At 39.3% G+C, this 26,684-nt stretch overlaps 1 protein-coding gene across 1 annotated transcript in view; it reads right to left on the bottom strand.

Annotated features, from left to right (window-relative positions):
• Nucleotides 1–26,332, bottom strand: part of GLG1 (golgi glycoprotein 1) — a 154,275-nt gene extending 127,943 nt beyond the window's left edge. Inside the window, exon 1 of the mRNA XM_080828132.1 lies at nt 25,887–26,332. Coding sequence (XP_080684258.1) covers nt 25,887–26,327 — 441 coding nt within the window. The 5' untranslated portion in view covers nt 26,328–26,332. The remainder of the gene's footprint in view (nt 1–25,886) is intronic.
• Nucleotides 26,333–26,684: the final 352 nt, after the last annotated feature.

The following is a 26,684-nucleotide window of genomic DNA, read 5'->3' as shown; positions in this document are numbered from 1 at the left end:
CACACGTTTCTAGCAACATAATTCACAACAGCCAAAAGGCAGAAGCAAGACAACAAGTTTGACAGATGAACGGATGAACAAAATGTGGTCTATACATGCAACGGAGCATGATTCAGCTTTAAAAAAATAAATTCTGGTACATGCCAAAACATGGAAGAACCTTAGAGATATTAATGCTAAGTGAAATAGGTCAGATGCAAAAGGACAAATATTGTATGATTCCACTTAAATGAGGTACTAGAGTAGAAAAATTCAGAATCAGAAAGAATGGTGGTTGCCAGGAGCTGGAGAGAGGCAGAATGCAGTTAGTGTTTAATGGGTAGGGAATTTCAGTTAGGGATGATTGAAAGTTCTGAAGATGGATGCTGGTGATTGATGGTTTAACAACAATATGAATGTACTTAATCCATTCTGAACTGACTTAAAATAGTTAAAGTGCTAAATTCTATTGGTATACATTTTATTGCAATAAAAAAAAAAGAATGGGAAAAAACGGATGGCATAGTTTTAGGCTGTTCTTGAACTTGTACACTGCAGGTATAATACTAAGACAAATAACAGGGGGAGCAGCTGTGGCTCAGTGGGTTAAGCGTCAGACCCTTGATTTCGGCTTAGGTCATGATCTCAGGGTTGTGAGATCCAGCCCCACCGCAGGCTATACACTGAGCGTGGAGCCTGCTTAATACATTTTCTTTCGCTCTCTCTCTCTCCCTCTGCCCCTCCCCTGCTCACACACACACTCTCTAAAAACAAAAACAAGAAAAACAAAAACAAAAACAAAAAACAGTAGGATAGATGCCATGTTTGAAAATAAATTATAGGGGCGCCTGGGTGGCTCAGTGGGTTAAAGCCTCTGCCTTCGGCTCAGGTCATGATCCCAGGGTCCTGGGATCGAGCCCCGCATCGGGCTCTCTGCTCAGCAGGGAGCCTGCTTCCTCCTCTCTCTCTCTGCCTGCCTCTCTGCCTACTTGTGATCTCTGTCTGTCAAATAAATAAATAAGTCTTTAAAAAAAGAAAAAAAAAAAAAAAAAGAAAATAAATTATACAAAACAAGATACTCCTTTGTTTGCATTAGTGGCAGCAAAATCAAAAATAATTTTCTAACTAACCACAGCCAGTAAAAAGTTATTTTCTTTTTCCATCAAGGATTTATTGAGCATGTAAGAGGCACTGGGCTGGGATCTGGGAATACAACATTATGCTGCAAGCAAGCTTAGATACTCAGAGCCCAAAAAGTCAGGTCTTTCTACACAGACACAAAATCAGAAAAAGTTCAGGTTTATACAATGCGTTGAAAAAATTCTAGCTATCGCTTCTTGGCCTTTTGGCTAAGATCACGCGTGAAAAACTTATAGCTACATCCAGAATGTTCACTCTTAGTAATCCTGACATTTTGCATTCCTAGAGCTAAAATTCTTCTTCTTTACAGTAGCTACTTACGGTGCTTTTCCCAACTGTTCTGGAGGATCTACTACAAAATGGCATTTATTTCATTCTGATCTACTTTCCTAGAGGTCATCCAGGCTTACTGAACATTATTTGTGGGCCACAAGGCCCCAAGTGTTTGGCCTCACCCCAAAACTACTCTGCAATATTAATCAAATTGTGACAATTTAGAAAGCAGCTACACAATTATTTTGGACAACAGAGCTAAACATCTCTATTTACTTTTGCTGAAATTTAACTTCAGAATAAAACAGTTCTGAGAAGGAAAAAAAGAAGAAAAGCAGAGTAATTTTTACTCTGTGGATGACAGCAACCTGAGACAGCAATTCTTTTGGGAACTGATAAGATTTGTGAAATTCTTAAGGACTGTAGCCTTTAAGTTCTTCAAAAAAAATTATAGATCATTTTTTGTCACCAAACTGATCTGAATCTCCTCCCCTCCTTTCTTCCTTTATGAGCATTTATATTCATTTTCTTCCTTCTCAGCATCTCCAATCTCTCACCTTCTACTGGCTTCTTTTAAACTAAAACAGATTTCCTTAACTTTGAAAAGTCTTTATTTAAATGGAATATCCTCCCTTTCAGCTATTCTCACCTCTTGTCACCACTATCAAACTCCTGAAATAGATTCAACTTTGGGTTCTACAGAAACTGTTCTATCTCAATTATACCAAAAACCATGCCTTTTCTCAGTCATTAACCATAACTATTATTCTATTTACCCTAATGATAACTACGACCTCCTTTCAAATTTCCCTTTCCTTGGCTCCCACAGCTAAAATATCCCTCCTCAGCTTCCACAATTAAACTCGTCTAAATCTTTTAACTCTCAGCCACTCCTTCTGTCCCCTATACTTTCCTCCACAAGCTTCTTTCCAACCCTCAATTGTGAGCATTCCCCAGGCTCAGTCCTTGCAATCATACTCTTCTACTTACACATTGAGAGGCCTCAACCACTTTCATACCTCCAACTATAGCCTTTCAAGCCGAAAGACTAAAATTTAGATTCAGTTCAAGATTTAGTTCCAAATTTATATCCTTTTACCGGAAACTGCTTGAAACACCTCACTGTCATTTCAAATTCAATACAAGCTAAGAATTACATATTTTTGGAGGTAGCCTAACAGTTAAATTTTGACTTCTTGTCACCTGGTTAAACTCCACTATTCTTTCGGCTCAATCATCATTTTCTCAGGAAAACATTTCCTGACTCTCTGATTAGCCAAATGTCCATATCTCTCTCTTTTATAGCACTTATTACAGCTATAATTTTCCATTTATTTTGTGGTGTGTGTGTGTGTGTGTGTGTGCGCGCGTGTGATTCTTTAATGACTACTTCCTCCACTTGGTAAACCTCGCAGGGATCATGTCTTTTCAAAGTGGGAGGTGAAGGGTATGATAATCACCATATTCCTAGTGTCTATCATTTAGTTTCGGACATGAAGTAAATAATATTCACCCAAAATTTGTCAAATGAACAAAAGCTCCCTAAATTTCTCATAGGTAATGAGTCTCCATCTCCTACTAGCCCAACAATGTCCAGGTCTTTACTTCACCATTTACAAAAGCAGCTTACTCAATGAGCTCCTTCAGATTTTCCTAACTTCAATCCATAATGCACACAAGAATAATTTCCTTAATTATTTCACATGCCATTCTCCTACCCAATAATATTCACTGACTTCCTATTTCTCTCAAAAAAAAAAAAAAATTCTAAACTTACGCAGACATTTCATTAAAGAGCTCAATCTGCCATGAACACTAATGTCAGCTACTCAAGGCAGCCCTTCCCAATGGCCATGGTATTAGAAAAACACTGATTCTTCTCTTTCACTCTCCTTTATTCTTGCTTGCAAACCACCACCAGTAATATTACCTTGGAAATATTACTATTAATTGCATCACAAATGCCTAATATTAATTAACAAAGCCTTGTTGGCTATAGGTTTACAAACCATTTCTTAGGATATATTTCTTAGAAGGTATGATGAGTATTACTATTTGTAATATTCTTACTGATCATAGTTTCAGGAAGTTTCATTTTATAAATTTGTCCTTAAATTCTAATGATCACAGACTCAAAAATTCTAAGTAAAATTATGGCAAATTAAATTCTGCTATCTAAAACAATAGATGGGGTGCCTGGGTGGTTCAGTCGCTTACGTCTGCCTGTGGGTCAGGTCATGATCCCTGGGCCCTGGGATTGAGTCCCACATCAGGCTCCCTGCTCAGCAGGGACTCTGCTTCTCCCTCTACCCATCCCTCCTGCTCATGATCTCTTTCTCAATAAATAAAATCATTAAAAAAATTAAAAAATAAAAAAGATGAATATTAGTTCAGTATCAGAAAAATCTATTAATATACCTTTAAGAAACCGCACATTTCCTTTTCAAAAAGTTGTTTCTATATAAAACACATACTTAAAAATAAAAAAAAGTTGACCAAAATGTGTCACTATGCTATGATACTAAAATCTTTAGAAATATAGTAGTATGTAACACAATCAAGTGGCTTAGTTTCTCATTACTTAAATCCAATCATTTAAACTGTGTTTTCTGGGCACCTGGGTGGCTCAGTTGGTTAAGTGGTTGCCTTCGGTTCCCATCTTGATCCTAGAGTCCCTGGATCACATTCCACATTGGGCTCCCTGCTCAGTGGGGAGTCTCCTTCTCCCCCTGTCCCTCAGCCTACTCTCATGCTCTCTTTCTCTCTCTAATAAATCAATAAAATCTTTAAAAATAAAAATAAATAGTGTTTTCTAATGGCACGTATGTTTTCCCCAGATGGATTTTTCACATTATATAGAGTTAAGATCTACAGAGAAAGAACTATTACCAAATTTTTAAAGATTCTTTATTTTTGAAACACTTATACTACTTCTAAGTGATTTAATTCCATACCTGTGTAATTTTATTCATGTTTCAATACAAAGAACTTCCTCAAATAAAAAGCTGCATTATTAAAACTAGAATACTCTGAATTAGGAAAAAAACAAACAAGTGGACATTAGGCAGGCAGGTACCACACCACTAGAAAACCACAAATATGACCCCAGAATTTTGCAGGGAAGGGAAGACTATCAAAGAGTTTTGCTAAATTTAGTGCTTTTGGAGAACGAAATGGACCTCAGTTCATGATTAAACACTACTAAACAAAACAAAACAAAAAGCACTTTAACAGGCACACTGCTCAAACTTTATAAAATAAACCTGTCCTCACGCCATACCTAAATTCAAAAAAGACAGAAGGAATTTTACCACTAATTTTTAATAAGAAGTCCAATTTGGTTTTTCTATAAGAACTAAATAAGGAGGGGCGCCTGGGTGGCTCAGTGGGTTAAGCCTCTGCCTTCGGCTCAGGTCATGATCCCAGGGTCCTGGGATCGAGCCCCGCATCGTGCTCTCTGCTCAGCAAGGAGCCTGCTTCCCCTCCTTCTCTCTCTGCCTGCCTCTCTGCCTACCTGTGATCTCTGTCTGCCAAATAAATAAATAAAAATATTTAAAAAAAAAAAAGAACTAAATAAGGAATCCAACTATTCTGTGTTTTATCACTAGCGTTACATTAAATCCAGAGACGTTAGGTAATTGGCCCAAAACTGAAATAAGGAGAAAGAGTGTAAGAATGATATAGTAGTGGGGCGCCTGGGTGGCTTGGTGGGCTGGGCCTCTGCCTTCGGCTCAGGTCATGATCTCAGGGTCCCAGGATTGAGCCCCACATCAGGCTTTCTGCTCAGCAGGGAGCCTGCTTCCTCCTCTCTCTCTCTGCCTGCCTCTCTGCCTACTTGTGATCTGTCAAATAAATAAATAAAATCTTAAAAAAAAAAAAAAAGAATGAGGGGGCGCCTGGGTGGCTCATTGGGTTAAAGCCTCTGCCTTTGGCTCGGGGCATGATCCCAGGATCCTGGGATCGAGCCCCTCATCGGGCTCTCTGCTCAGCGAGGAGCCTGCTTCCCCCTCTCACTCTGCCTGCCTCTCTGCCTGCCTCTGTGCCTACTTGTGATCTCTGTCTGTCAAATAAATAAATAAAATCCTAAAAAAAAAAAGAATGATATAGTAGCATAAACAAAGAACATGCTTTAAAAATGGTACTTAATATAATCACCTCGTATAAAATCTCAAAGCAAATACAGAGATCTAGACCCTCAAGCAGTATCACAGCAAGAGGCCCCAATCACTAAGTTCTTACCACTGACATAAAAAGCAGCCTATAGAGTCTCTCATCCAAAGTATTAAATCAAATCTAAGTTCACATACAAATATCAAATTAACTGATCATACCTTAATGGGAATACTTCCCTTAAATAATCTAAAAATAATTTTTAAATACTTGTTCATAGGGCACCTGGTGGCTCAGTCATTAAGCATCTGCCTTCGGTTCAGGTCATGATCCCAGGGTCCTGGGATGGAGCCCCGAGTCAGGCTCTCTGCCCCGTGGGAAGCCTGCTCTCCCTCTTCCACTCCCCCTGCTTGTGTTCCCTCTCTCACTGTGTCTCTGTCAAATAAATAAATAAAATCTTTAAAAAAATAAAATATAAAAATATAAAACTATTTGGTCATAAAACATTCCAAACCTTGAATGAAAGAGCTATAATTCTTCCATGTAATGCTAAATTGACACAAAATAATCTGCCAACTTCCACAGAACATCCTTATCAGTAGAATTCTTTATATCCCACAGAAAGCTTTCTAGTTCAACAAATGCTTTCAGATCTATAACACCTCACTTAACCTTTACTCCTTACAATTGCTCATTTTTATAAAGACACTGAAGCTCACCAAATTGACCAGCACAAAATAATTTAGCATCTCCAGTTTTCTTTCTTTTTTTTTTTTTAAGATTTTATTTATTTATTTGACAGAGAGAGAGATCACAAGTAGGCAGAGGCAGGCAGAGAGAGAGGGAAGCAGGTTCCCCGCTGAGCAGAGATCCCGACGCGGGGCTCAATCCCAGGACCCTGAGATCATGGCCCGAGCCTAAGGCAGACGCTCAACCACTGAGCCATCCAGGCACCCCAGCATCTACAGTTTTCTGACTCAAAGTTTTAAAAAATATTTATATGATGGTCATATTTAGTTAAAATAAATACTTTCCTTTACTTCATTAATAAATAAAGCATCACTAGCAGAACAGGCATATCAGCCTGAACAACACTTTCTAAATTAGGTTGCAAGACATCCCAAATTGGCTATTAAGAGTCCATTTCAATGACTAACTTTAAGTGTTTGCTCAGCAATTATTCAGTTTGCTGGTGGAAAAATTTCAAACACGAATACAAATAAATACTAAATAATGGGCTTCACCACTTTGAATACATGCAAAGTGACCAAATTTTGTTGCAAAAACTATACACACTATTTCTTAAATGATTTGTTTCTGTGCTGATAGCAAACATTCTCCATGGTTGAGTCTGCATTCATTTTCTCGGTTGAAAACCTGATGAATTCTGAAGTGTTACAAGGAAAGAAATTAACTATTTTGGGGGGAATATTGGTATTCCAATATTCCAATATTCTAAAAGTATAAATATTATACATTATATAAATGAATCTGTTTGCCTCAACAAGCAACATCATTTCACAAGTATTCTAGTTTGTAACCTAACCACATAATAAAGAAAAAATAAACCAGGATCCAACATTTTAAACGTCCTTCTGGCAAAAAGGAGTCATTACCAACACCAACAGCATTTTAACATATATCCAATCATACTAAATTGACTTAGAAACCTCCAGCTAACAGCCAACTTCTGAATCCAAGAAATACAGGCACTGTACAGCAAGAATAAACCTATGTCTAGACTCTAGCATGTCAATGGAATTAATTTAATCACAAAAGACTGATCTCTCAATCATCCAATGGAGAAACAAAATAATGGAACTTTTAAAAAAGTAAACTAAACACTTCAAAAGGTCAACAACATCCGATACAAACTATTATAACTAAATTATTAAACAATTATTTTGAGTGATGGAGGATACTGGCTCAGAGTAAGAATTATTCTCCATTTTTGCTATATTCTACTTGCTATGGTTTTTATTTATTTTTTTAAGATTTATTTTTTAAGATTTTATTTATTTATTTGAGACAGTGAATGAGAGAGTACACAAGCAGGGGCAGAGGGAGAGGAAGAGGGAAAAGCAGGCTAACCTAAGCAGGGAGCCCGATGTGGGGCTCAATCCCTGAACACTGGGATCATGACCTGAGCTGAAGGCAGACACTTAACTGACTGAGCCACCCAGGAGGCCCCCTAGTTGATATGTTCTAATTATCTTAAAGAATAAATCTATCATTATCTCACTGCAATCTACAAATCACCATCATATGGCATTGTTAAACTCTCATGCATAACAGCAAAAGTTCCAACGTCTACCAATGTGGCTTGCCATGCCTTGCTACAGTGTCTGCCATTCAGGAGAAAGCTCCATTTCCCAACTTTGGTATACGTCAAAGCATCTGGAATTCCTTTTAGGTTATATAAACTGACACTTATAATAAGGGAAAGGACATATCCAGAAACAGGCAACGGTGAAAAAAATTCTTCAGAAACTGAGGAGAAAAGCGGGTGTCTGCGTGGCTGGATCAGCTGAGCAACCAGCTCTTGGTTTTGGCTTAGGTGGTGATCTCATGGGTCACGGGATCCACCCCTGTGTTGATGAGTCTGCTTGAAGATTCTATCCCTCTGCCCATCCCCCTCCCCAATCTTTCTCTAATAAATAAATCTTAAAACAAAACAAAACAAAACAAAACAAACAAAAAACATGAGGAATAAAGGAAAGTCTAAGGATATTGGCTCACCAGAGCAGAATGAAGCAGACGGTATCAGAAAAGATACGGGTTTTAAGGTGGGGGGGGGGGGGAGGGACAGAATGCAGTTGTTTTCTACTAAGATACAAGATTTTTTAAGTTCTGGAAGTAGGAAGATGTTTTGTTTTAATAAGCACAATAAAAGTTATGCACTAAAATTGACATGGAATACAATTTTTCACAAAACTTATGTGTTTATTTTTTTAAAAAGATTTTATTTATTTGAAGATAGAGAGATCACAAGCAGGCAGAGAGGCATGAAGAGAGAGAGGGGTAAGCAAGCTCCCTGCTGAGCAGAGAGCCCAATGCAGGGCTCGATCCCAGGACCCTTAGATTATGACCTGAGCCGAAGGCAGAGGCTTTAACCCACTGAGCCACCCAGAGGCCCAACACTTAGGTGTTTAAAACTAACATCTTTACTGATAAAGTAAAAAGAGTAAAATGTTAATGGTAGAATCTCAGTGATTGAGTACATAAGTGTCCCATGTATGATTTATTTTCAACATACAATTTTTTAAAACTTTTCTGTATGTTTGTAACTTTTCATAATAAAATGGGGGCCAAAACTACATAGCTCTCTTAGAAACAGTAGTGCTTCAACAAGATAACATACACAAGCACATAGTAGTTGCCCAATAAATATTACTCTATCTCCTTGTCCCTTTTGAACAACGTAAAAGAATGGGTTACCTCAAAAGCCAACAACTTTAGGTTCTAGCAATATATATGCTGTCAGCAAAGAACAGAACTTAAAAAGCCTTCATCAATAAACAGGATAAACAAAGTCCTTTTAAAGGCAGGGGCAAATGCAGAAGAAAAGGAGAATCCACTGGCTGCCAGAAAAAGGAGGGAGGAAGGATGCATTAAAAGCCATGGCACCGGGCGCCTGGGTGGCTCAGTTGGTTATGCGGCCAACTCTTGGTATCAGCTCAGGTCATGATCTTCAGGTATGGGATCGAGCCCTGTCAGATCCCCCACTCAGTGGGCAATCTGCTTGAGGATTCTCTCTCTTTCCCTTACCCTCTGCCCACCTCCAATCACACACTTGCAACGCTCTAAAATAAATAAAATTAAAAAAAAAAAAAACAAAAAAACCCACATGGCACCAAGAAAGGGAGGAAGAAGGGAAACTGTTGTTGATTAACCTAGGGCTTGGAGCTTAATGACAAGGGACAGGACACAAGATATTGGCCCTCAGCAAGTTATTATAAAATTAGAACTGAGATCAATATGTATCGCTGAGACTGCTTCCATACTGTAAATCAAAGAGACTGTAACACAGAAAACTGATCACAAGAAAGAATCTCCCCTTCTACACATAAAGAAAAACCTGATTATTTATCAGCAACATTCACCTTCCTAGAGAAAATGGGAAGGAACATTAACTCCTTAATGTGACAAATCAAAGGCTGGCACATGAACCTGACCTGACTTCCCCAGACAACTGCGATGGAGATTGCTAGCTGTCTGCTACAATCGTGTGCTACCCTTTCACAATGCCAAACTCCCTGGGAGTGCTTACCCAGTCCCTTGTAGCTAGGTGCTGCACAAGAAGAGTTCTCACCAGTGGAATGTGAGCGAGACAGTCAATCAGGGCCAGGGCTTTCAAGAGAAGGTGGTTAAAAAGGTGAATTTTATGGTATGTGAATTATATGGAAGGAAGAAAGAGAGGGAGCGAAATAAGGATAATAAATACATACACACATACATACAGGCAGGCAGGCAGGGGTTCTGACTTTCCAGTGTGAAAGCACAAGACTCTGAAGCCCTGAGAAGCAAAAGCACAAGACAGGAGGAACCAGGGTCTCTGGATCACCAGAGGCTAATAGTCTCTCACAACTTCTCTTGTGTTAAGCCACTGATATTTTGGGGTTTACTATGGGGAGTTAGTTTTGCCCAAAATAATACATAAACTGAAAGGAAATCTTTATCTTCTAAGTTAGTGAAAGGCTTCGCTCAACCCAGTTACGGAGAAGCCGACCCCTTGACACATAATGAAATTATACCTGTGGCATTCTTATGCTAAAGCAGTTTTGTCAACAAAGGGCAATAAAGATCTTTTGTCACCTTAATTTTTTAAATGTCAAGTAGATAACACATAACTGTCTCAAAAAAATTTTTAATAAAAAATATAAAGAATATAGTGGAAAATTTGCCACCCATTTTTATCCCCCATTATTAGCCTAGTTTCTTCTATCTCCTTCCAGAGCATTCTAATGCAAATATAAGCAAATAATTTAATAATTTAATAAGAGATGTTAGAGATCTTTCCACACCTGATGTAAACACCTCCTTTCCACAGCAATACAATAGCTCATTGTATGAATACACATAATACATTGAATCACTCCCTTATTGAAGGGTGTTGGGTTATTTCCAATTATTTGCTATTACCAAAAAAAAAAAAAATCCTCAATAAAATACTTCCTACACATTAATCATAGTGTCATATATAAAGTTTCAGAAGTAGGGCTGTTGGGTCAAAAGATATATACATTTACAATTTTAATAAATCATGATCTCCTTTTCTAACAAATTCTCCCCACTCAATCCCATTTGATAGGTCAGAAGTTAAAATTCAAGCGATGGCGATTTCTACTACCACATATGAAGAATCAGTTATTACAAGAACTGCCCCCATAGTAATTAACAACTAGACAAAATATATTAAATAATTTTCAGTAACTGGACAACAGGCAGCATAGGCTTATGATTCCTAAGAGAAGGGAAACAAGGTGAACCTAGAACTACCCCAACTTACTCCCTGGAGGAGGCTTCTAGACCGTAGCACAGGATGGGGGAGCCCAAACAGAATCTAGTATTCTCCCTGAGTAGAGGAGAGAAACCAGAGTTCAATGGATTCAAGGCGGCTAGAACTTGCAAGATGGAGTACTAGAAAAAAGAGCTACACAAAGAACCCAAGATATCTGCAGAGGGATCCCCAAGTGTTGTCTTATCCTATGGGTGTGTGGGGGCAAATGAAACACAAAAGCAAATAGACCAAATAATTCCTGATGCTCACACAAGGCAGGGAGCAGTTTATTCTCACCAGCCTGAAAGGAGAGACCTCATATAACTCAGGACATTGGGTAGAATCCCAGAAGAGTCACTTCTTAGTAGCAGAATTAAATTAGGCACAGACTACAGGCTGCTCTAGACTTACCCTAACAAAACTTAAAAGCAAGCCTCAAAAGGCTCAAACTGATCTGCATACAACTTCTGTGCCAGACAAAATCCAACATTCTTTAAAGGAATTCAACAAAATTGAGCACTCAAAGATGTAAAATGGATGGTGGCCAATATCCAATAAAAAATTGCCACACATGTAGAGGTGCCTGGGTGGTTCAGTTGGTTAAGCACCAGACTCTTGGTTTTGGCTGGGGTTATGATCTAGGGCGTCATGAGCTTGAGGCCCACTCAGCGGCGATTCTGCTTCTCTTCCTCTCTCTACTCATGCAAGCACACTCTTTCTCTAAGATAAATAAGTCTTAAAAAAAATATATTACTACACATGCAAAGAAATAGGAATGTGACCACAAGAAGAAAAATTAATCATTAGAAAAAGACCAAGAAACTGACGACTGATGGAATTAGCAGATGAGAACCTTAAAATAGTGATTATAAACACACTCAAGACTGTAAAGAAAAGGAGGGAAAAAGTCTATGAAGAAAGCAACACCTGGCTGGCTCTGACTCTTGATCTCAACACTGTGTGTAGAAATTACTTAAAAATAAAGTCTTTTGGGGGAAAAAAAAAAACTGTAGAGGAAAACATGCACTTAGTAATATAAAAGACCCAAATCAAACTTCTACAGATGAAAAATAAAATATAAAAAAAAAAAATACACTAGATGGCTTTAATAGCAGACTGAAAGTCACAAAAGAAAGGATCAATGAACCTAAAGACACAGCAATAGTAACTATCCACAATGAAACTGAGTGTGGAAAGAAATCAACTGTCAGTGGGGAGGAGAGGATGAAGAACATCTCTTCAAGACTTGAGACAATAGCAAGCAATTTAACCTTTGTAAAACTAGAGCCCAGGAAGAGTAGGGACAGAAAAACTATTTGAAGAAACAACAGGCACATAGTATATGTTCAAATATTTGTTGACAGATTTAAATAAAAATGGGAAAGGTTATAAAAAAACAAAATAAAAATATGTATATGTGTATAAATGTTAAAGTTATCAGAAAAGCAATGTGGTAACACAGAAAGAGGCTTTATATTTAAAAAGATTTGGATTGGAGTCTAAGCTCTTTTTCTTTTTTTTTTTTTTAAGACTTTATTTAGTTATTTGACAGACAGAGATCACAAGTAGGCAGAGAGGCAGGCAGAGAGAGGGGGAAGCAGGCTCCCTGCGGAGCAGAGAGCCTGATGCAGGGCTCGATCCCAGTACCCTGAGACCATGACCTGTGCCAAAGGCAGAGGCTTAACCCACTGAGCCACCCAGGTGCCTCAAGCTCTTTTTTTTTTTTTTTAATATTTTATTTATTTATTTATTTATTTGACAGAGATCACAAGTAGGCAGAGAGGCAGGCAGAGAGAGAGGAGGAAGCAGGCTCCCCATGGAGCAGAGAGCCGGATGTGGGGCTCGATCCCAGGACTCTGGGATCATGACCTGAGCCGAAGGCAGAGGCTTTAACTCACTGAACCACCCAGGCACCCCCCAAGCTCTTTTTCTTAATATTTATGTGATTCGGGCAAATCACAATCCATCTAATTCCTTTTTTATATGTAAAATTTGTAAAATCTGTAAAATTTCTACTCTATTGTATACTTTATCAAGAGATACAAATAACATAAAAAAGGGTTCCATAAATCACATATTGGATTGCAACTTACTTGACTCAGATTAATTAAATATTGAGGGAGAAGACTGTTGAGCCAATACTCATTTTTTAAAAAATATTTTATTTATTTGACAGAGAGAAATCACAACTAGGCAGAGAGGCAGGCAGAGAGAGGGGAGGAAGCAGGCTCCCCATGGAGCAGAGAGCATGATGCGGGGCTCGATCCCAGGACCCTGAGATCATGACCTGAGCTGAAGGCAGAGGCTTTAACCCACTGAGCCACCCAGGCACCCCCAATACTCATTTTTTTAAAAACTGTTAAAAAAAACCAAACAAACAATAAGTGTATTTGGGTAAGGTCCTTTCTGATATTTGCACCTGGTTCCACATTTCCACTACTGTAAGAGTTAAGGAAGTTTTTTGGAACACATTATTTTATATGAAACAAAACTTTCAAGTTACCTTTTTTATGCCAGACAGTCTTGTTAATTAACCCATACAGTAAGTGCTCAGTAAATACTTTACAAATGATGAGCAAAAGTGTAAGATAATCTAGACTGATTCTATTCTTTTGGTCCTGGGGGCAGATAAATCCAATAAAAAGCTCAGGGAAAAAAAATTTTAGGAAGACTCCCAAGGTGAAGCTCTCCACTAAAATGACAAGTTCATCCTATCTCCTCGCTCTTAACTGTAGATTTCAAGATGATACAAAAAAGCAAACAATGGAATTGCTGCAAATGCAGATATCACTTACTGAAAATCTTAACTATTAGGTTGAACCACATGAAATTGCTGGTTTTATAAGTCAAATATGACCAAATACTGGTCACTCTTACAGTTCAATCTAATAAAAACAATGTAGCCAGAAAACCATGCCCAAAGAAGAGTTGGAGTGGCAGAGGGCCACTGGGTTATGCAAAGGGAAAGATAATGAATAACATGCAGGTGCAGAAAATTCCTGAATCACTGAATATAAAATCTTTACCAACAAATACTATTTACATTTTTAAAAAACTCTGTAAAAACAACAACAACAACTCTGTAAACTCACAAGCTGTAAGGTGGTGCTCTCTGGAAGCCTATAACACTTCACCACATATGGGGAGGGTGGGGGACACGGGACAGCAGGATATTGCAGGAGCTGGCAAGAGCCAGAGAAGGAGGCAGAGATCATGGCACTAAAAAATGTAAATCTGTCTCCAGAAGAAGAAGGGAGCCACACCAATCTCTTCTGATTTCTGTTTTCACTGTTCTAATTTCTCCTATTTTAGACCTATTTCCAAAAGTGGAAATCAATATACAACAGTATAATTTCTTGAAACTTCTTATACTAATAAAGCAACAACAACAACCAGCCACACCAAAAACTTTTATCTATACACATGGCAAACAGGGAGATCCTAATGAATCTATTTCAGTTCTAACAGTCTGAGACTGTGGAGTTTTAGCTATTTCAAAACTATTCAAAACTAACTCTGCTGCCTAATTGCCTCAGAAAGAAGGCTTGCATACTGAAAATATTTTGCACTATCCTTAAGGTATGATTAATTTATGTATTGATTTTTTAATATAGATTGTTTCATGCACCAGAGAACGTTCCAAACTTAGCAATATCAAGTCCTAACATATTCCTTTCTCTATGAAAAGGTGCCAATCTTTTGGAAAATTCCAGTGATTTTTATATTTATCTGGTTTTATAAGAGGCAAAAAGAATCAATGTCTTCTTTTTCTCAGCTAATAAAAAGCTATGTTCTTAGTCATTCCATTCTACAGAGGGAAGATCTGCGTTAAGTAATGCTGTCTTCAGAATACAAGAACTAATTCTTTTCCTCTTCTATTTAAAAACGGGACTTTCCTTTGTCTGATAGGCAGTATATTCCAAATTTAGGCATCATTTAGGCCAAGAGAACTAAAGAACATTTGGCAGAACTGAATTCCTTTACCCAGAGAATCACTCCTTTGCACTCCATAATCTCAAAGTGCATACATTTTCAATATTCATTAAAGACTATAAACGTTCTCGCGGCGCCTGGCTGGCTCAGTCAGAAGAGCATCCGACTACTGATGTCAGGGGTTGTGAGTTCAAGCCCCACACTGGGTGTAAAGATTACTTAAAGAATAAATAAATAAAATCCTGAAAGAAAACTTAAAAAAAAAAGACAATAAATGTTCTTTTTTTTTTTTAAATTAACATATAAGGACTATAAATGTTCTTGATCTTACTCTTCAAGTAAGTTCAACTGAAGTTTTCATTAAGGAGCCTACCTAGGAAGTATTATATAAAAGGTATGGCACGTTACATTCATTTCACATTTCTCTTAACACAGTGAACACAAAACCTTATCTTGAATCATTTCCTCTGAAACAACAAAGAGAAAGGGAAGAGAAAGACCGTTTATGGGCAAATGCAATTTGATGCAGGGTCTACATATTTAAAAATTTTTTATTCTCACCATAACCCTGTAGGAGTGGGTTTATCTGTTTTATAGAAAATTATCTGCTTTATAGACAATTGAAGGTTGAAGAGATTAATTTGTCCAAGGTCACAGTAAGTGATAAATGATTTGGGATTTGAATCCAAGACTGTGATTCTGATTTTTACTGCTTACATTAAATAGGTATGCTCAGCAGATGGTACTAATTAACAGACGGCAGATATGCTCAGGATTAAAACCCTCCATTACATCCCCTTCTCCCTCCTTGAAGCTTCTGTCCACTTCAATTGCTTATCACATTACACAGCTGATTTGGACAGTGCAGGAACTTGGGAATTCTGTTGACTTTCAGGCTCTTTCTAGTTTAAACTTAAGTTATAAAAGAAACCTTCCTAGATACCTTCTGTATCTTTCTTTAAACATTTTTTTTCTTTCCTTCTTTGTTGTTGTTACTTTGCATTTGAATTGATTTATAGCTTGTATGCACATTCTCCTGGTTAATTTTTCCCCCACATAATTTCAATTTACTGTTTATCTTACTTATCATTCTAAATATATATCACATTTGTTATTTTTACGGAACACAGAAACAATTTAAGAGTTTGTTCTATTTTACAAGTGTACAGATCCAGGAATTCAAGTTAGCACTCACTTTCACTATGACTCCTCCCCCTACAAAGAGGGACACATGTTATTCACCTCTTCATTAGAAGGTACTATAAATACTACGCATTCAATCTAACATAATTTTCTAATTTCAGTAAAGTTGTTACAGCTAAATGAAAGTAGATGTCTGGTTCTCTTAATTCATTGTTTTTAGATTCCAGTCCACACTTCTTGTTCCTCCACACTCTATTTTAATGCAGATAAAAGAGTTAGCACTGGCACAGTTCTGAGGGCCATCACTTGAGATTCCTTCGTAAGTTTCCAATTTCTATAATTCAACCAAATAAAGATGAACCACTTACTGACTTCCAGTTTTATGAGTACTGCTCTTCTCAAGTTGAAGGAGCGCCCCTTACAACTCATAAATTAGGCATGGGGATGGTGCCAGATTAGAAAGCATTTTAAGGTAGCTAAATTAAGAATTTCATGATACGGGGGCACCTGGCTAGCTCAGTCAGTAGAGCATGCAACTCTTGATCTCAGGGTGGTAGATTCAAGCCCCACATTGGGTGCAGGGATTACTGAAAAATAAAACCTTAAAAAAAAAAAAAAAAGAATCTCATGATATTAACAATCAACTCTTTAAGAAGAATGGAAAGTACTGACAAGCTTTTTTCTGATACTCCCAACCACTTCCTCTAGCATGTGCCCTAGCATTTAATTTTTCCTTCTTTTACAGTACTATTTTATAACTTATATTAATTCTTTATTTTTTTAAAGATTTTATTTATTACTTGACAAAAAGAACACACACACAAGCAGGGGGAGCAGGAGAGGGATAGGTAGGCTCCCCACCAGGCAGGGAATCCAACTCGGGGCTCGATCCCAGGACCCCGAGACCAGGACTCAAGCCGAAGGCAGCCCCTTAACCGACTGAGCCACTCTGGTGCCCCTATAGTAATAATTTTTAGTAAAGATATCTTTTTCTTCTCCCAGATCAGTGCTGTCCATTAGAAATCAAATGGGGGCGCCTGGGTGGCTCAGTCGTTAAGCATCTGCCTTCAGCTCAGGTCATGATCCCAGGTCCTGGGATGGAGTCCCACATCAGGCTCCCTGCTCTGCAGGAGCTTCTCCCTCTTCCTCTCCCACTCCCCCTCCCCCTGCTTGTTGTGTTCCCTCTCTCACTGTCTCTCTGTCAAATATATAAATAAAATCTTAAAAAAAAAAATCAAATGTAAACCACATCTATTATTTATGTTTTCTAATAGTCATATTAAAAAATAAGTAAAATTGATTTTAATAATGTATTTAACCCAATATATCTAAAATATTGCCATTTAAATGTGTAATCAATACAAAAAATTAATGCGGTATCTTAAATTTGTTTTTTTGTACCAAGCCTTTAAAATCAAGTGTGTCTTTTACACTTAACAGCACAACCCCATTCACACTTCATGCTTCAAATACTCAAAAGCTACATTGAGCTGGTGACTACCACACTGGGCTGTACCACAGGGATGGAAGAGGAATGAGCTATTTTGTAGCTGGACAGACTTGCTTTCAAATCTTAATTCCACCACTTACTGGCCCTAAGGCTGTCTCCTCATTAAATAATAATAATAATGATACATCTCTGATTAAATGAGATAGAATGCCTAGAAAACATATGGTCCCTTAGCACGGGGCACACAGAAAGCCTTCAATAAATGCTAACTATTATCATGCATTTATATCCTCTAACACTAAGCACCGTGTCTTACGTATGGTAGGTATCCAATAAATGTTTGCTGAAGGAAGAAAAATTAATTTGCATGACATCCTATAAGCCATTTAATTGCTTATTTTTCAAATATAAAAGTATCTTATATAAACAGGTGAAGGTGTTTTGTTTCTGGATTGTTGCTGACTAAATTGGTTTTGGACACATTAGGAGAAGTGTACAGAAGAGAAATGTACCATTTCATCTTTTAGATTATTCAAGTATTTTCATTTTCTTCCAAAGAAGAATGAATTATTAAGCAACTATACACTATTAAGCACTCTATTAAGAGACTTCTTAGAGAAGTATTTCTCATCAATGACAGTGGAATTTTACAGGTAACTCCCAATTATCTGCAAGGATATTTTTGTCTCAGGTTGGAATAAAAACATATACCATTTCTGGGCTTTTTTTTTTTTTTTAAAGATTTTATTTATTTGACAGAGAGAGAGAGAGATCACAAACAGGCAGAGAGGCAGGAAGAGGGGGGGGGGAAGCGGGCTCCCTGCTGAGCCGAGAGCCTGATGCGGGGCTTGAGCCCGATGTGGGGCTTGATCCCAGGACCCTTGAGACCCTTGAGATCATGACCTGAGCTGAAGGCAGAGGCTTAACCCACTGAGCCACCCAGGTACCCCCATTTCTGGGCTTTAGTTGGAGAACGAGCCAGTGGTATACCTAAGACCCTTCATAATCTGGACTCTGAAAAAATTCTCAAACTCTATTTTAGTCAGTACAACCCCCTAAATTTCTTAAAGTATCTCCCCTTTTCACCTGTGCTTTTCATTCTCTTTTCATTCTCTTTTACATAACTGTATTCTTACATATCACAGAATCACAAAGTATCAGGGCTAGAAGGATCTTAAGAAATAATCCAGTCTTGGTATTTTCCAAAGCAGGTACCACAGAAAGTAAGAAAGATAATTTCAGATGGTGTTAGTATTATATACTTTTATGGCCATATATTTTGTTTAATGTATATTAGAAAAATATAAGTAGCACATCAAACTCAAGAATTTATGTATATCTTCACTTATGACATGGTTTAACAGTCACAACTTAAGGGAGAAAAAACTTTTTTTTTAAGATTTTATTCATTTGACAGAGAGAGAGAGGGATCACAAGTAGGCAGAGAGGCAGGCAGAGAGAGAGGGGAAAGCAGGCTCCCTGCTGAGCAGAGAGCCCGATACAGGGTTCCATCGCAGGACCCTGAGATCATGACCTGAGCCAAAGGCAGAGGCTTAACCCACTGAGCCCCAAGGGAGAAAAAACTTTTAAGCTAAGAGTAGCAGAGCTGGATTCCACTCAAGTCTAAATCCTAATTTTGTCCTCTTTTCATTGCCCTAAACAATTTACTGTCTGTATGGCACCAACAGATTAACACTCTCATGTCATAGCTGTTTCTTGATCACAATCTCATTTATCAAACCAACTGTAAGCAGTGGTGTTCTTAAAGCACTAGTGTTCCTTCATAATAAGGGATCAATAGCCTTGATTTTGTGGCTAGATTGCTTCCAACCACTGAGAGTTAGCATTGGAGGAAATTCCACATGCGCTCAAACAAAACAATCATAACATATCCTAAAGCCAAACAATGTCTGGATTAATTCTCTTTTGCATTATTCACATCACTACTTCCTCCCATGAATGAATAAGGAATCAGGAGATGCTATACCTATAAATCCTAAAAACTATACAAAATATACACAGAATATAGGAAAGTTATACAGGTTAAATAACAGGAATCTTACTGGGTGCCTGGGTGGTGCAGTGGGGTAAGCATCCAACTCTTGGTTTCAGCTCAGTCAGGTCATGAGATCAAGCCCCATGTCTGGGCTCTGTATTCAGAGCAAAGTCGGCTTAAGACTCTCTCTCCCTTGGGGTGCCTGGGTGGCTCAGGGGGTTAAGCCTCTGCCTTCGGCTCAGGTCATGATCTCAGGTCCCCACATCGGGCTCTCTGCTCAGCCGGGAGCCTGCTTCCCCCTCTCTCTCTGACTGCCTCTCTGCCTACTTGTGATCTCTCTCTCTGTCAAATAAATAAGATCTTAAAAAAAAAAAAAAAGACTCTCCCTTTGCTCCTTCCTCCTGCCCACTCACACACATGTTCTCTCTCCCTCTAAAAAACAAACCTTTAAAAAAAAATAACAGGGATCTTAGAAATTATACTATTACCTAAATCTTTCATTAAATACGTGAGGAAACCAGAACTCAAAGTAGTGAAAAGACTTGCCCACAGTCATATGGTTAGCTAATGGCAGTGCCAGCTCTAGTCCTAGTTCCCTCTTTGTGCTGTTCCACGGATTCAACACAAACAGTAGGGAAATATATATAAATTCTTCCATCATATACTAGTATAAATCCTGCCTCAGGTAAGATGGGATTTGAAAATCTTTTCATTAAGCAGAAATTCTGCTCATGATGGGCTCAAACTAGAAATTAAATTAGGTTTGTCTAATAATGCTGGTCTGTCTACCTGAGAAATCTATAATATTCAAGTACATAGGAGTTGTAGCTACCCAATTGTTCTCAGTAGTAAAGAAAAGAGGATTCTAATTCCAGGCAACTCTTCTCATTTTTTGTGTTCATTTCTGAACCCCTGGCATTCTCAACAGTCACATACCAATTTCCCTAGCTGAAACCATCCATAGTAGATTGCAAAGTGTCTGACTCTGAAATCAAAGAGAACTTACTGAATACCACCAGGTCTACAACTCAGGACATAACATCAGACAAATTACTTTATCTCTCTGAGCCTGTTTCTCAACTAAGATAACAGGACATTCACCTCACAGGACTATCAAAAATATTAAATGAGGGACGCCTGGGTGGCTCAGTGGGTTAAACCTCTGCCTTAGGCTCAGGTCATGGTCTCAGAGTCCTGGGATGGAGCCCCACATCGGGCTCTCTGCTCATCAGGGAGCCTGCCTGGTTCCCCCCCAACTCTCTGCCTGCCTCTCGGCCTACTTGTGATCTCTGTCAAATAAATAAATAAAATCTTTTTTAAAAAAATTAAATAAGATAATATAGAGAGTGCAAAACATGATCTTAGGATACTGTTAAATTAAAGGTTAAGAAGAGAGCAGAAGCACCTGGCTAGCTCAGTTGACAAAGTGTGAGACTCTTGATCTTGGGGTTTTAAGTTCCAGCCCTCACGTTGGATATAGAAATTACTGAAAAATAAAAATCTTCAAAAATAAAAAAAATTTTTTAAAGAATAGAGTAATAAAAATGTTCATCTGTGAGTTTGAAAGTGGGTTTATAGGGAGCCTGGGTGGCTCAGTTTTTGGGCATCTGCCTTCAGCTCAGGTCATAATCCCAGGGTCCTGGGATGGAGTCCCACATCGGGCTACCTGCTGAGTGGGAAGCTGGCTTCTCTCTCTCCCACTCCCCCTGCTTGTGTTCCCTCTCTCGCTGTCTCTCTCTCTGTCAAATAAAGGAATAAAATCTTAAAAAAAAAAAAAAGAAAGAAACTGGGTTTATAGTTTGTAATGTTTAAATGTTAATTCCTGTTTGATACATAAAATAGTACATCTTAAATATCTACATTGTTTTATCTTTTTAAGTCCTTATCAAAGATACACATCGAAGTAGTTAGAAAGTGAAATGGGAAAAAAAAGAAAAAAAGAGCAAGTGAAATGACATGCATCTGGGACTTGCTTTAAAATATGCCAGTCTCCCAAGTCCTATGCCAAATGAACAAAAAAACATAGAGACAGTTGAAGCTGGGTGATACATACAGAGAGAATCACCATACTATTCGACTTCTGTGCATACCTGAAATTTTTCATATTAGAAAGTTTTTTGTTTTAAAACCTAACAAGAACAGGGGCACCTGGCTGGCTCCGTCATTAAGAATCTGCCTTTGGCTCAGGTCATGATCCTGGGGTCCCGGGATCAAGCCTCCGCATGGGGCTCCCTGCTCAATGGGGAGCCTGCTTCTCCCTCTCTTCCCCACTCTTGCTCTCTCTCGCTATCTCTGTCTCCCTCTCAAATAAATAAAATCTTGAGTAAATATGTTAAAAAAAAAATCTAACAAAAACAGATTTTTTAAAAAGCCCTAAGAAAAACTGCACATCATTAATAAACTCCTCCCAAGAAACCAATGTCTCCATCTGAACTTCTAAACACATGATAATACCAGTCATTTCAGTCAAAAATACATAAGTATTTTAAAATTACTCTCAACATAAAGTATATTTTATCTTGGAGTGCCTGGGTGGCTCAGTCATTAAGGGTCTACCTTCAGCTCAGGTCATGATCTCAGAGTCCTGGGATCGAGCCCTGCATCAGGCTCCCTGCTTGGTGGGAAGCCTGCTTCTCTCCCTCCCACTCCTCCTGCTTGTATTCCCTCTCTTGCTGTCTCTCTCTGTGTCAATAAATAAGTAAATCTTAAAAAAAAAAAAAAAAGCATGTCTTATCTCTTAATATATTAACTACTAACTACATAGCAGTACTTTCTCTTTCTTTGGTATTATTATTCCTCCACCTGCTAAAATAGCCCAGGGTATAATTTTCCTTTTTTCCCTTTATGGATTCTATTTATTTATTTTTAAAGATTTTATTTATTTACTTGACAGTAAGAGAGCATGAGCAGGGGGAGCAGCTGGCAGAGGGAGAAGCAGGCTCCCTGGTGAGCAGGGAGCCCTAGGAAGGGCTCCATCCCAGGACCCTGGGATCATGACCTGAGCCGCTTAACCGACTGAGCCACTCAGGCGCCCAGACCTTTATACATTCTTGTTATATTTTTTATGACTAGCACTACTACTAGTTCTGTATGTATATACATGTGTGTAACCTGACATACATGTACGCATGTATATACACAACACATGTAACACACACATGTAACAAGGTCTACTATCCCATCATTACTACTATTACATCTACTATTTAACAGTGGACCCACTGGGTATACTCGACCTTTTAAAAAGCATGACTCATCTGAAAGGGTTCAAAAAAAAAAAAAATCCCTCTCATGACACACAACCTTCAAAATAGCACCCAAAGTGACTGAGGGAAAGCTGTGAACTATAGTCCATATTCAGGTTTACTGTAGTTACAGATTTTAATTTGTTGGCATATGATATGATATGTGAGACAAACTGAAATTATCAGCTGTAATTATTTAAAGGTAACCATAAATACTAAAGTTTGTAAGTGAACTACTACATAACTTTGAGCACTACAGTAGAGACAATCTTAAAATATTTGAGCTCAAGACTTAATCTAACATGGGGAACCTGGGTGGCTCAGTTGCCTGAGCATCTGCCTTAGGCTCAGATTGTGATCCTGGAGTCCTGGGATCGAGCCCTGCGTGGGGCTCTCTGCTCCGCGGGGAGCCTGCTTCTCCCTCTCCCACTGTCTGCTGCTCACTCTTCTCGTGCTGTCTCTCTCTCTCTGTCAAATAAACAAAATCTTTAAAACAAGACAAAAAAATAAAACTTAAAAAAAAAAAGACTTAACCTAACACTATATACCCCATGTTGTTTCAAAATAAAAATGTTTACTACCATTTAAACACTCACATGCTTTGCCTCTCCATAATTCTAATAGCAAGTACACAGAGAACAGTCTTCTCCAAATTAGTATCCAAAGGGATAAAGAAGGAAACAAAAAAACAAAGAAAACCCAAAGGGATATAGAAGCAGATTATATCAAATTCCCTATCAAACAGTACTAGTTACCAAAAAGCAAACGCAAAACATGTTCCATAATTTCACTTTAAATGTGCCTAGGCAGTTTCTTTCTTTAATTCAGGTATGTTCTTTCAAACATATAAATCAGATTTAACTAATTCTCAAACTGAGTGGATTTAAATGTTCTTTTGCGGTCTTTAAAGAAAAAAAAGTTTAAAAACAGCTCCACCTCCAGAAGCTTGGTAGGCTCAGTCCCTACAGCATGCAACTCTTGACCTCAGGGTTGCGAGTTCAAGCACCCATTGGGTATGGAGCCCACTTACAAATTTAAACAAAAAGAAAGAAAAGAAAATAGTTCCACCTCCTGAAGAATATACACAGTCGTTCATGGTACTCTTTTTTCAACTTATATGTATATAAAATTAGAGGAAAATTAACTAAACTGTAAATTTGGAAAGGTCTGGTCCCCAAAATACCCCCACCTCCAATTTACATAACACGTTTTCTTCCTGTGGAATATAAAACTGACTTCATTAGTATATTTAACCTCAATCTGTTGGCAATATTTATTGAGTCTCAGTACTGAATTAGGTACTCTGGAAAGTTACAAAGGAAATATAGGACCTGGTAGCTACGCTCAAAGAATTTAAACACCCATCTCCATAAAGGAGAAAAAATGTAGTTACTGAAAGAGTATCCTTGCTGAGAATCTTACAATCAAATGTGGAGCAGGGACTCCATTTTCAAGCCAGTTTCCTTGCACTAAGTAATCCAAGACAGTACCCACAAAATTAAACAGACTCCAAAAGTGATCAAATCTGTTATTTATGGATTACATATGCTGCTACACACTTCTACTGCATGACAAAGGAAGCCTGCTTCTGTAAGTGGAGGTTTCCAAATGTTCCTAAGCACACAAAGAAAGAGACATGTATCTGAACATTGGCCACTTTTTGCCACTTTGCCTAATAACATCCTACTTCTGCCACAAACCACTAACAAAGTGTTTGATCACCAATATTAGGGTCTTACTCTGAGGGAACAACATCGATTATATATCCTCAAATACCAAACAGAAAATTCCAAAAATCCTGACAGTTAAGAATCTCAGCTACATCTACTAGAGAAGCAGCTGAAGAATAAAGAGTAACAATGAATCATCCTAGTCTTCAAATTGTAGATGAGAAGTCATCTGCGGTCCCATATTTCTGTTGGCTCAGGAAATTTCCTTTCTGTCTTCAGATTATGTATGTCTCTTCCCCTTGTGAATTTCTCTGTATAGAATACTAGAGCAGGTATCACAGTGGATGGGAGGGCAAGTGGAGTGGGGGAAATATTGCCAAGACTAGCAATTTTCTACAAACCAGTGATCTTCCCATGGTCATGAACATCTTAGGCAATTCTGATGATACAATTTCCCAAACAAAACTGTATCAAGCAGCAGTTTCATTCTATTTGTTAACCTTTAGGTCTAATTCTATAACCTAACCTTAAACAAACAAACAAAACAAACAAAAAAACCCCACAACCCTACCAGAGTGGCTCTCAAACTTTGAGAATTGTCAAATAAGTCCGCAGCATTAAATCTAGAGAAGACATGTCAGTTAACTGACTCACATTATAGAATATCAAATCTAGATTTCATTAAAAGGTACTACTAAAATCATATTCAGACGTCAGAAAGGCAAGATCCCACAACCCAATCACAAATACTGTATAGGTATTACAGCTTCGACTGCTGTCCCAACTTTTCAGGCTTTGGGACTCTAATTAACTTGGGGTAATAGCTTGAGATTCACTACGAACTGATCAAAATAAATGAAGGGGGGGGAAAGGACATGTATCAGTTTCAACACCATATCTGATAATAGGAATTTGCTAAATTACAAAAGAATGGGGTAGAGACAGAGAATTCGGTATTGACTACAATAGACATCAGAACAGAACCTGAGTTACCTAAACAAACGTTATCTACTGCCAATAAACAGATCATTTCTTAACAGCTTAAGTACGCCAACCATTTTTTCATGTTTAAAAGAGCTGCTACGAACTGTCCAAGTCGAAACAAATAGCCAAATTCTAAGCAGGTCTTCGGCGAGGAGCCACTGTGCTTAGAGCATCACACAAAAGACCGGAGCAAACATAAACACGCTCTGGGCCTTCGCAGACAGCGGCCAGGAGCCAGGGTCTGAATCCCAGACCCCAGCACCAGGGAGGGAAGGAGGGGTGGGGGGTGGGGTCCTCTTCTCGGAATGCGCTGGGGAGCTAGTTAGAGACGGGGAGGGAAGGAGCGAGCGCAGTACAGAGGAAGAGAGAGAAGCAGCGGACCGGCGTCAGCGGCTTCCAAGGCCGGCAACACCCTCGGGCCCGCACCAGGCCTGGCCCTCCCGGCCCTGTCCCGCCTCCTCACCTCCCTCACGTCCTGCAGGCACTCGAGCACCGCCAGGTTGTTGCTCCAGGTGTGCTTGGGGCACACACGGGTCACGTCCTCCCTGCACGACTCTTCCTCTGCCAGCTTCCAGCCCCCGCCAGCCCCTCCGGGCCCCGCTCCGCCCCGCCGGGCCGGAGGCCCACCCGCCGGGAAGGGCGGCTGCGGCGGCTGAGGCGGTTGCTGCGGCTGCTGCTGCTGGTGCTGGAGCTGAGATGACTGAGGCAGCTGGAGCAGCGGCTGACCCGCCGGCCCGCCGCCTCCAGTCTGCCCTACAAAGGACGGAAAGTTGGCCCCGGGGCCCTGGCCCTGGTTGTGGCCGCCCTGGCCCGGGACTTTCTGGGCCCCGGCCGCCGCGAGCAGCAGCAGCTGCAGCGCCGCCGCCAAGCGGAACATCCTCCGTACACGTCCACACGCCGCCATCTTGGGTCCGCGGCGAGCTCGACGCACCCGCCGGCGCCGCGTATTTAAATGAGGGGGCGGGGCCCGCTGGGGCCCGGCCCGAGCCCCTCCCCGGCCGGCGCAGACCCGCGAGCCGGGAGCGGAGCCGTGGAGGAGGCTGCGCTTGAAGCAGCCCACGCCCTGGGTCCCGGAGGCTCTTTGCCGGGGAAATTGCTGGAGCTCCTTGAAAAGCCTGGGCTGGACGGCTCTGCCTCATTCCCCTGGTTGTCGTCACAGAAAAATAAAGAGGAATCGGGATTGCCACAACCAAGATGGCTGGTAGAGTATGTCGCCTGTTCAGTGACTGGGGGGAAAAAACAAAACCAAAAAACTTTGTGT

This window comes from Martes martes (assembly GCF_963455335.1).
Source record: "Martes martes genome assembly, chromosome: 17".
Taxonomy (NCBI): Eukaryota; Metazoa; Chordata; class Mammalia; order Carnivora; family Mustelidae; genus Martes; species Martes martes.
The sequence above is the reverse complement of the archived record's forward strand: the minus strand, read 5'-3'. Positions and strand labels throughout refer to the sequence as shown.